General features: G+C 43.6%; 1 protein-coding gene across 4 annotated transcripts in view; it reads left to right on the forward strand.

Annotated features, from left to right (window-relative positions):
* The first annotated feature begins 220 nt into the window (after window positions 1-220).
* LOC105704391 (RIMS-binding protein 2) overlaps window positions 221-12,250 on the forward strand; it is a 29,874-nt gene continuing 17,844 nt past the window's right edge. For 2 of the 4 annotated variants that reach the window (XM_012433622.1, XM_012414597.1), the window contains exons 1-11: window positions 221-287; window positions 2,971-3,102; window positions 3,805-4,136; window positions 4,258-4,444; window positions 4,773-5,234; window positions 6,363-6,669; window positions 6,785-7,362; window positions 8,101-8,227; window positions 9,433-9,617; window positions 10,103-10,507; window positions 10,948-11,476. In XM_012433622.1, the coding sequence (XP_012289045.1) occupies window positions 249-287; window positions 2,971-3,102; window positions 3,805-4,136; window positions 4,258-4,444; window positions 4,773-5,234; window positions 6,363-6,669; window positions 6,785-7,362; window positions 8,101-8,227; window positions 9,433-9,617; window positions 10,103-10,507; window positions 10,948-11,476 (3,283 nt within the window). In that variant the 5' untranslated portion in view covers window positions 221-248. The remainder of the gene's footprint in view (window positions 288-2,970; window positions 3,103-3,804; window positions 4,137-4,257; window positions 4,445-4,772; window positions 5,235-6,362; window positions 6,670-6,784; window positions 7,363-8,100; window positions 8,228-9,432; window positions 9,618-10,102; window positions 10,508-10,947; window positions 11,477-12,250) is intronic. The other 2 variants (XM_012433701.1, XM_012433789.1) reach the window with 2 other exon arrangements.

Here is a 12,250-nt window from a genome sequence, read left to right on the forward strand (position 1 = left end):
TCGAGGGCGGGGGCGGCCACGGGAGACGGGCACGGACCGGCTCGGGAACGCGGGGAAGAAAATCACGGAAGTCGCGTTGGCCCGAAGCGATGCTCGGCGTCGCGACGCTTCTCGCGCGCAGCGACGAAGAGGGAGGCCCGTCGGCGGAGCCGAGGAGTTAAAGGGACTCGCGAGGGACCGCTCCTACGGTTCGCTTCGGAGCCTCTCATTTTTCCTCGCGCGGTGCTCATCGATGTTCCTCGGCGCCGATGTTCTATCGGCCGATCGAATCGTTACGGATCAATCCGGTAGGTTGTACCTAAGTGCGCTAGAGGTTCGATCGCTTGCCCGGAAAAGTGACGAGGAACGGGGAAACCCGGTCCGATGTCGTTCGCGTTCGACTCGTGCACCGGAGGACGTCGCGCCTCAACCCTAAGTGTTCTCGGGACGTGCTCGTCCCAACTCTTGCGTCCCGGGCCGTCCGGGTCGCCCATGCGGCTTCTCGCCGTCGACGTTCGATCGCTCGGGCGAGTTCTCTCCGTCCCAAGCACCGCGCGACCTTCGCGTCAGCCCTTTCGTGAATTGCACGTTTCTCGCGACCCTTTCGACCCGTGCGAAACGTCGCCCCGGGGGACGTCTTGCCGAGAAATGTCGCGGAAGCCTAATCTCTGGTGCTGTGAATTCTCGTGTCTTGCGGACCCTCCAGGTCTCGTGGATCGGTCGAATCGTCGTCCCGCCCTCCTCTGCGACTCGAATTCGTCCTTCTTCGTGAAGCGTTCGTCCACTTCGACATGAACAAACTCGGCGCTCAGGTATTCCACCCGGCCGAGATTTTCCGTGAATTACGTTTCGTTTTTTTTTCCCCTTTGGAACTTAACGTTCCTTTTTGTTTATCCGCGGAAATAGCAAGGCTTCTGGTCTCGCAGAGTTCACGAGTAACTCGGGAAGGTTTCCATTTTCCAATTTTTCCTGAAATATCGCGTACGGGACTACGGGGTTCGGTGAATCTCAATGACTTATCGGGTGATCTAATCATTGTGGACGCATCCGCTCGATATTTTTTGTATCTCGAAACCCCACGACATTCGATATCTGGTTCTTGCGTGAATTAGCACGAGTTCTGCCAATACATCGCGTCATCTTTCGCGTGGCTCGCTTAATGGGGAATACTTTGGAGCGCGTCACCTTCGACCTTTTCGTCGTCTTTTTTCTTTGCGTGGGTACATCTCTGTATCATCTTCTATCGAAAATGGCGTATACCCAGCTGCTCTAATCGCCTTCTTAAAGAATTTCGGAGAATTTTCACTTTGAGTCGAGGGTGGCCTTCGCGAACCACTTGAACTCCGTTTCCCTCATATTCGTCGGTGGATCTCGACACTAGAGAAGGAAGGACAAAGTGGGTAACGAAACGATCGGTGGCAATTTTACCTTCTTCTTACCGACTTCCCAGCATTCCCCTAATTATCCTTTTTTTCGTCGATTACTTCTTTGTCTTTCCAGAGTTTTCTTCCTTCCTCTCTCGCTTAATTCGCTTCCTCTTTTTCATCCCCCTATCCCGGTACGCCCCTCTTTGAAAGCTTTCCTTAGAATTCCGCCTACGTCCATCCTTTTCCCTCCCAAGCGTGTCCACACCCTCGTGACCCTTCCTGTCCTTTCACCTAATTTTTGCTTTTTCGCGTTCGGTCTTCCTCCCTTCGGTGCACTAGCCACGGATCGAAGTCCCTAGTTACGTTTGGATACTGCGTCGTAGTATGGAGCAAAAAAAAAAGACAAAGCCCCGTGCATTTACAACGAGATGTGAAATCGATTGTCGTAATTGCTGATCTCCTTGTGCCGATTCTCTGGAATCCAGAGGAAGTAGTACAGGAAAAGACCGACGCGAATAGAACGAAGGAGAAAGTGGTTGGGTCGATGAAATTGAGCATTAAACGCAGACAAATGGATGTTTAGTTGAAATCAATAGTTAATTGATTTAATGCCATTAGGTGCCGTACGAGCTCGGGCTCCCGGATGTTCCCCGGCCAGCAATTTCTTTTGTGACGTAAAAAGTACTTTAAGTAGAGAGCTGAAGACATTTTATTAAAGTTTATCAATTATACGTGGATACTTTTTGTACATTTTAGTGATATAATGATAACGTTTAGAAATTGGTTTTAATTGATATCAATGTGGCATGTATATATGAGGTGTAAAACTGAATCGATTGGTAGATTAATGCTCTTCGTTTAGCCAAATTAAGCCATTCTTTTTCAATGGCCACATTACTTGGAAGGTGGAAGCAAGTTTATCGCACGTAATGTTTCAACGCTTTCGCACTGAATGTCACCCGCATTATAAACGATATGTACGTATAGAGATAAGTGCAATCGGTAACATATCGGGTTAAATATGCGTGGTTATCCGTAAACCTTCCCGTGGGGTAATGTAGCCTTTATAAATAGTCCAGCTAGGTGGAATCGTGCAGCAAGAACGAGTGCACTCTATGTGGCCACCCTACGCACGCATGAGCACGCACGTTTGTGCGTATATTGTCTTTCGAACGAAGCGTAAAGTTACCCTCCGTTCCCCCGATCTCGCTGAAACTCGAAAGTCACTGAACGAAAGTTATCGAGTCGTGATCGCAACTCGATGTAGCTTCGATAGTCTTTCCCTTTCCTCGGGGAGGATTTAGTTTTCACTTGATCCAAGGGTGAGAGATGGATAACTCGTTTAGTCCGACCTGGAGGAGTTCCCTTTTCGGAAGGATTCTACAAATCGATCACGGACTGCCAAGCCAGCTGCTCGCGAGTGGCTGCAATTAATTAAGATAGGCCTTCTCGGATATCTTACCTCTTACCGCTAACCACCGACTACCTCCCGCCCATCGGTATCAACCCGACATTGAAAGTATCTGCTTCCAGGGGTTACCGATACGATTAGGAGATAGCCGCTAGATCGATAGTATCGCTCGCGATAACGCAAAGATCGACTGAAACCGAGTGAATGTTGCAGTGCTGTGGCGTCGGAGGTGGCACTTCTACGGTACCTGAGGCTACTCAGCTCCAGGGTACCGGAACTGCTTTCGGAGCCACCTCCGCAAGAACCGTCATCATGCAAGATCCGGTACTTGAGTCCATTCTAGAGGTACGTTGAGTTCAGTTACTACGAGTCAACGATAAAACGATCCGCGCGAAGGAATGCCTACATTTTTTAGTATGTACCTGATTGCCATTAATGCACGCAGAAAAAAGAAAAATTTGGTTCATTAGACAAACTCATTCAATGTACTGCATTTGGATCGCGGTGTAAACGTTTTGGATAAGTGAACCGAATATTAATTTCACTCAACCAAACTAGTATGCGTCAAACGACCAAAGCATTTCGGTTAAATCGTTTTGTTAATTGTAGAAAGTATTTGCACGAATATTTGCACAATTCAACAAATTAAAATTGATTAAATGTAGCGAATTACTTTAATACTTGGCGTGATGTACAAGAATATTTTATGTAATCCACCAAAAGTTACCAATCAAAGAATTTTGTCATGTCAATCAAATATTTAGTCCATATGATAACCACACTGTACAGTAGAATCAATAAAAATGTTGAGGATTCAACGAAATATTTTTCTGCCCGAGCTGAATCTAGTTGAACGCGGTACGATGGTAGAGCGGATGAGTGCAAGTTATCGTCGTTTTTGCGCCTGTATTAAGATGATATTAAAGGTGATATTAAGGGCATGACAAATTCCTACTGCAAAGGAAATTATTGCTCCACTTGCACGTCCCGAATCGGTATGGCTAGATGTCCTTTTAACGATTATTCAATTAACACGCTATTCTTCAGCAAATGCGGGAGGCGGAGGCACGACGCGCTGAGCTCGAAAGGCAACACGCGGAAGCGCAGAACCAGCTGCGGGAGAAATTAGCGGGTCGGTACCAGGGTCCGGAGTCGGTGGAAGCGTTGCAGTCGAAAATTAGGGAACTGGAGAAGAAAACGGAGCTCCAGGTCGTGAAGTACGAGGAGCTATCCCTGGAGTTGACGAGCCTGAGACGAGCCCGAAGCAGAGGACCCACCGTCGGCGGCCATGCCGGCTCCACGGCGATCCCTTCGTCGACGTGGCCGCCCGCGGGTTCGGAGATCGATAGAATTATTGCCAAGATTGAGCAGGACAATAGGTAAGCTCGGATGGGAACTGTTTCATTTGACAGGGTTTGTTTCGCGATGCATATAGATACTTAGAGGAGAATATGATACATGTACACAAATTACGTGTTTAATGCGTTCGCGTGGCTCCAGTGCTGGAATGATCCACGAATTGGACCACACGCGAGGGACGGTGACAACGCAGCAACCCTCCGCCGCTCAAAATATTCTCCGATCCAGTGCGGAAAATCTCCCAAATCTTAGTCAGCACCAGCAGCATCCCCAGCATCCCCAGCATCCCCACGCACTCAGTCTTGGAATGCCAACGCAAACGGCTCAGGTAGGCGCGATCACTCCTGCCGGTACAAAGATATCGTAGCTTTTAATGTGGTTTGCTGCTCCATCGTGCATCGATCGATGAAACCACTGCTGCCTGATATAAAAGATAAACATACGCGCTTCCTTTTTGACTGCACCTTGTAACAAGACTGCTTTACTTTCTTGTAAATCAACTTAAGGATTAGAATTCCATGCACGAAGGGAAGTCGATATCCGTTCCCACCTGGATTCGTTCAAATCCACGAAGGAACGTCAGAAAACTTTCGTGTTTTATCATAAAGCGTTCCTTCCAATTGTGAAAGCAGAAGCACGTTGATCTTTTCTTACAGTATGCGGCTTCGCCTATGCCCTTGACGCCGATGATGCCCGGCTGTCCTCCGTTGACCCCAAACGGGCCACCGTATTTCAGTGAACCGATCCCACCCGCGCCTTCATTATCCACCAGCCAATCGCAACCCGCCTTTCAACAGAAACTGCAACAATATCACCCGCAGCAACAGCAACACGAGTTGTCCAGTTCTCACTCACAAGGTGCTCTACCGCCGCAGCAGAAGCAACAGCAAGCGCACACCCACTTTCCGACCAATCAGTTCCAAGAGAGTTACCCACACACCCGCACGCAAACTTATCAGCAGCCTATGCAACAACAGCAGCAACAGCACCTACATTCCCATCAGCAGCAACATCCGACCTCGACGTCGTACTTGGCGTCGGTTAATCAAAGTGGCGTGACGCAGTACAGTCAACCTGGTCCGGTCACTCAAAACTATTCATTGAACGGAACTCAGCAGGTAAACCGACTTGTCGACCTTTGTCTTATGACAGGGATCAGTAACGTAATCAAAGTTGTTCACGTTGATTGTTCACGACTCGTTCATCGTCATCCTATAGGCGCTTTATGGAACCTTTACATTAACTATTAGAGTTACCCTATAAGTAAGTATAAACTATTGTTGAAGAGAATATACGTTGCTAAGTGGATTTAGAATATATTTCTTTTTAGGAACACATAAAATGTGTGAAGCGGCCTTTAGAAAGCTCAGGATTTGAATAAGAAAATGTATAAAAGTTTCTAAAATCATATTTAAATTGCAGTATTGTATTCTTACCTGTTAGGGTGGACTGCAAATAAGACGTGCAAGTTCAAATCGTATTTATGTTACTTTTGTAGAAAATACACACAATTAATCTTATCAAGACTAGGTAGCATTCTAAACTCAACCAGAGATGTTGCTAAGTTTAATTGTTCAACATGAAATGCTTGTAGCATAGTGAACTTAAATATTCAAGTAGAACTGTTTAGCAGCTATTCATTCTGGCGCTGTAAATAACTATTCATTATTTACAACAAAATATCCGGCTATCGTTCTTAGAAATTCAGGTTTAAAGAGTAGTTAAATCTGAAGGAGTACTTCATAGAGAGTACCCAATTATTCATTAAAAGTAATCATAATTCTCTTCTTATTCATGTAGAAATTGAGACGAATTTTCGGCGAGGTAGTTCTTGAACAGCTTTTAGAATCCATGTAGGAAAAGTTTGGCCAATGTTGGTCCATTGTTCACTGTCAACTTACTCTAATGAAATTAGTTAAATGCGGGCCCTGTACATGTCCAGTCGTAAAATTTGATCAGTGTCATCCACACAAGCATCTAATCACACCTAATACCTCCCGTACCGATACTGTCGAACGATCTTGCTACCAATCATGTCAGCCGTCGGCACCACTGTCAATGGTAGCATCAGGGCCAGTAAGCTAGCTTAGTGCTTGCTGGGCAGATCTTATCATTTGGGCTCAGTGCCAACACTGGGTCGCAGTTGAAGAATCTGCAGCTGCGATGGTTCAGCACTGACGCGATTATAAATTCTTACTTGGCAGCCTATCGACAACTAATTGATTAAATAATTAATTAATTCACAGACAACTACATACTCGAACCTGCCATTAGCAACGCATCCCAATGGAACGTACAACTCCGTCGTGACAAGCTACGGAACGCAATTGGCACATCACAACTATCCCGTTCCTCAAACAAACCTACCACAGACGACGTTATCATCGTTAACCCCATATTCAACGCCAAGCTTTCATTCGACACTGAATGCTCTGAGTAGTGTGTCGCAACCTGGGCTTCCTTTTTCGAGCTGTCCGAGCACCTTCTCCACCACTGGATCTACTTACTCGACTGTTGGGACCAATGCTTTCGGCACATCGGGCGTCGTTCCAGGTAAAATGAGATGCATAACGCAAACTATCCAATCGTCACATTAATGTTGTTTTGGTAACGAAATATTGAGTAATAAAAACACTTCGTCGATTGAACGGCGTTCTTTTTGCTGCAGGGACTACGTCTGGAGGTCTCCTGCAAGCCATAGGAGACCCCTTGCAAGCGATGCAACAATTGTCCGCCCAGTCGCAAGCCAATCAGCTTCAACAACAAGCTATCATTCAACAAATTCAACAAAGTCTGAGAGTTAGCTCGCCAACTGCTAATGTGACAACGGGGCATCATTTCTTGGGCCCCAGGCAGATGCCAAAAATTCCAACTGGCATTCTAACCAATCCTTTGGATCGCCTGACCAACGAGGGTGTTGTACCGGAGGGCCAAGTCGACATGTTGGATATTCCTGGAAAGGGCAGATGCTACGTTTACATTGCTAGATTCAGCTACGAACCGTCTCAGCATTCACCTAATGAAAATCCGGAGGCGGAACTGCCGGTTCAAGGGGGAGACTATCTACTTGTATGGGGTCAGCCCGATGAGGATGGTTTCTTGGATGCGGAGACCCTCGATGGCAGAAGAGGTCTCCTACCCGCTAATTTTGTGCAGAAACTGGTCGGTGACGATCTGCTTGAATTTCATCAGGCTGTTCTCGGCCTCAGAGACGTTGACGATGCAGCGTCCACAACTATACCTCAAGTGAGCTCTATTCCAATATTCTAGTACATAGGCACATTCTCTCTGAAAACATTTCAAATATTTGTGCTTTACGAAATGTTCAGTAATAACGTTGAATATATGTATATATTTTAACGCATTTACAAAAAATTTCGTTAGAATAAATCAGTAACAGGAACAGAAATTTCGAAATAATACAACAACGTAAAAAATAATCGATTCGAATCGTACAGAAGTTGCCAAGTGTAGTCTGGATCTCTGTTGCAGCGTTTCACGACATAAAATTCCATCAAATTTCTAACTACATCTATGTACAGATTAATTTAATGTTATTTTACACAAATTTCATCGAAAAAGAGAGATTTTCTCTGCAGAGTTTGTAGCAAGACTATAATCCATTTTTCCACCAGGGCGAACTTATAAATACGACAGAACACGTTAAGTGACACCTTATGTATGTCTATTATTATCTAGTTTGAACATAACTATAGTATTAAATAGTGAATTTTCATACGTAGTTAGTTGGGCAACAGAACATATCCATTAAATACATCAGCTACGTGTAATAGGTAGAACTAGTTATGTCCTTTTAAATCAAGATTTAATGTTTAACTTGCACCTGTATCTAATTTTCACTCAAACTCCGTTACAGGAGAATTGGATCCGTGGAATATCCGTTGAGCTTCGTTTATTTCATTCTGTTTAAATCAAGCTTCTTATCCGCTGGAGATTAATAATCCATCCATAAATGACTTACAGTGCTATCTACAGGATATCGATTTGGAATTGGCAGCACTAGAGGAAGGAAATCGCAATCGTCAAGCCGAACTATCTGCTTATGCGGAGTTGGATAACATAGCGGAAGAGGATGAGCAAGAACCGCCAGGTTGGTACCTCTTCTGAGTTCTCTCAAGAAGAAGTGAATGCTGCAACTTAATGTATGCTTATTAGAGCTCATGATTAGTCTTGCTGTGAAGGAAGAAGGACGTCGGGAATCGTAAACTTGTACCGTGCATTGCGTATAAGTGTTTTATAGAAATCTGACCCGTCGAGTACCCAATTCACTCCGGATTCTTATTTTTCAACCCTCCGCTGATACGGCTTCCGGATTATGACGTCTTTTATAAGTCTCGTGATAAGTTACGTGTTTTATGATACTCTTCTTACGAATTTTGTTCCTTCGAGTTGCCCAGAAGATTCTATCAATTCGATGTGTTCGAATCCATCGAACCTTTATAGCTAAGGCTCTAGTAGTTATGTCTTAAATTGTAGAACAAAGTAGTTAAATGCTGTTACTAGTATACGTAGTAAAGAACAGTACATCTTAATTAACGATTTGAAAGAGTAGAACGTGAAATATTACAGAATCTGCTTCTGCATTGTCAGCTATGTTAGTTACCGATGGATTTATATTTCAAGGCAGTTGCTTTCCAGAAAATTTAACTCTGAACTGCAAAGTAATTAGCAGTATTTTCTGTGTACATAAAGTGCAGCTCGTTTTTTTCCTTCAGGAACGTAACTAACCGCGGTTTAATTGAAAGTCATATTCGGGTGATTGTCATTTAAGTTTAGCGACCATTTTAATGAACAGCAGCAATATTGGCAGTAATACTTATCATTAAAGTTAATAATATTTACTATCAAACTGATTGTCTGCAATATTTCACACGCTGATAAACACTAAATGAGCTCCTCGTCAGCAACAGAATTGTTCAATTCTTTGTTACTTTATTTCATGAAAACCAAACCTCGAGTATAATTGTTCAAGAGGTAACCCAATTGCCTATACCTATAGTACCGTTTTTTAGTAACGTTGTGAAATACGTCTTTTCAATTTGCACCACAAATTTCTGGCGGTATGAAAAATATACATCTTATAATTCTTTTTTTTTTTTTTAAGAAATTTATATCAAGTTATCGCATTTATGACACACATCGTTGACGTCATTCGACATTGTTGCATCAGATTGAATCGAATTGAATTGGGCTCGTTCTGGGAAAGGAAAAGAATGAAGTAAAAGGCAAAGTAGCTACAGCTAGGCTTGTCTTGTCTTTTTCCTCCTGAAGAAGTCTACCTGTTTTCGGACCTAGTACCGGCGCCTCAGCATCTCACGCTTGAACGGCAGCTGAACAAGAGCGTCCTGATTGGCTGGACGGCACCTGACAATCCCAGTCAGCTGGAGTCCTATCATGTTTACGTGGATGGAGTTCTAAAGGTCACCGTAAAAGCCACCGAGAGGACCAGAGCTCTAGTTGAGGGTGTTGATTCGACTCGGGTGCGTATGCTAATTTGTTTACACGCAATTCTTATTAAAGTGTTTAAAATCATGATAGATTAACGCAGTTTTCAGTACTTCGTTAGCGTCTACTTGAACAGGCCAAATAAACTTGTAATTTACATTCTATCCCCTACCTTTTCTAATGAATATAATAATAATATTGATGTTGTATTTCCATATTTAATATATACATCTACAAGGAATTATAGACGTTCTCTAGCGCATATATAATAAGGAAAATAATTAATAGGATCCTGTAGGGAAAAATTGAATCATTTAAGAACATCAAAATATCATTTAAACGATACATTAGACATTCCAGATGTAAGCTGGATGTCCTGTATGTATGTGTTTGTCATGCCGTAATAACTTTCTCGAAAATGTTTCATATCCATGTCAGTCCATTCATTGCAATCTAGTTATTACTTTGACAATCATCGCTTGTTTGAGTATACATTGTAATAGATTTTCTTATTCCGCAGCCACACAGAATTAGCGTACGTTCAGTAACTCACATGAGAAGGACATCTCGAGATGCAGCATGCACCATGGTGATAGGGAAAGATGTTGCGATGGGACCGACTGCCGTGAAAGCATCCAACGTCACCGCGACTAGCGCCGTCATCTCTTGGTTACCCAGCAACAGCAATCACCAGCATGTAGTCTGCGTGAACAATGTTGAAGTCAGAACTGTTAAGCCGGGCGTGTATAGACACACGATCACGGGGCTAGCGCCATCCACGATCTACCGGGTTACCGTCAAGGCTAAGAATCTGCGAGCAACGCATTTCGAGGACCAAAATGCTCAGTCTGCTAATAATTTAGCATGCCACGTCCACTTTAAAACTCTGCCCAAAGGACTGCCCGACCCTCCGGTCGATATCCAGGTTGAAAACATTATCAAGATTTCCCTCGCTGCGGCGAACTTTATATATTTATTCGTCGAAGCCCTAGTTTGAATTTATGCTACGTGTACCTTTAACGGCAGTGAAGGAAAAGGCGTACAGAAACTTACCGGTGAAAGCTACTTAAATGTAGATAAATAATTCCTGAATCGGTACACTTTGCATATATGTAAATCGGATTTGAGGGAGCCTCTAGTATAACTTCAAAAAGGGCTTTCATTTCATGTTCCGCGTGAAATATTTATCACGCTCTTCGTCCCGCATTACGTATGAATTTGCTTACTTGAAGTATGGATGAATGATTAAAGAGACGCATTTCTGTCTTCGACGTTAGAGTCTCGAATGTCTCTGAGTAGTTTGCGGTTGGTTCTGATCTATCAAAGGTATTTAGATTTTTAGCTGAGTTTCGTAATGGCTTTCAGGTGGAGGCTGGACCGCAGGACGGCACTTTGCTAGTGACCTGGCAGCCTGTTGCCCTAAACGGTTCGGCCGTCACCGGTTACGCGGTTTACGCCGACGGGAAGAAAGTTACCGACGTCGACAGCCCCACCGGTGATCACGCCCTTGTCGATATTCACAAATTAATGGGCTTGAATCCAAAGCATATCACCGTTAGGACGAAGAGTCGCGAAAGCCAATCGGGCGATAGCTGCGCCACGGCGATACCCTGCAGTGTGCTTCGTGGTGGCACCCAACATCTTCAGCATGGCACGATGCATCCCGGGGTTGATCAGAGTCAGCAGCAGACAAATCTCGTTCCCGTGGGCAACCAGGATGACCCTAATCGACGTGGTGTGGCCACAGTACAGAGGTACCCAAGTGCGCCGGTTCCGGCTCACATGAGACGACACGGTGCTACCAGGGTGGATGCTCATGGACAAGTCATCATCGAAACAGACGAAAACCTCTCCGACAAGGAGATCTATCCTGGTCAAGGCGTTTCGCAGATGGGTAAGCAAATTTATTCGACATTAAACTCAAAAATTCTTATCGCCATGTTTGATAATGTGACGAGCCAGTGGTGTTTATGCGTATTCGGGGCACTAGAAACATCTTTTTTGGTAAACATTATTTGAATTGATTAAACTTATCGAACCAAGGATGAAACTATTCTTATAACGATTTTTCGTAGGGCAATGAAATGTCTTCCTCTCGCCAAAAAAGTTAAGAATTACCTAGAGTACTTACACTTCAAATCGACTTAAAAAAAAGGAGGTTATCGATTCGTCCCGTATATTTAAACAAAAAAATGTTTATGTATGTTCAGGCATAAAATTTCTGCGGGTTAACCGATTTTGGTGATTCTTTTTTGCCTTAAAGAGGGTACTTTCAAGGTCGTCCCATGTAAGTTTCTTCATAATCCGATCATAAAATCCGAAGACAGACAACGGAAATCATGAACCGTTGACAGTAACCGCATCGTGATTGGGTTATTTTTTCGTATAACCGATGTCGTTTATTTTATACAATTAAAATTTTAGAATCCTCATGGAAGGTGTAATAACTGAAAATGTAAAAATAAAAACTTTTTAATCCGGAGGGTTTCGGAGATAACTTCGGCTTTTTTGGAAAATTTATCATATCACAAATAACCGATGATTTTTCGAGGAAAACATTCTGAACTTATTTAGTTTTATTTCTAAAAAATGTTGAAGTTTTCATTTGAAATTCCATAGAAAGTACAGAAAATTATTCCTATTTCCTCTATCATATTTGTTATGTTTT

The sequence above is a fragment of the Orussus abietinus genome, unplaced genomic scaffold (genome assembly GCF_000612105.2).
Source record: "Orussus abietinus isolate OABI.00-Male unplaced genomic scaffold, Oabi_2.0 scaffold579, whole genome shotgun sequence".
NCBI lineage: Eukaryota > Metazoa > Arthropoda > Insecta > Hymenoptera > Orussidae > Orussus > Orussus abietinus.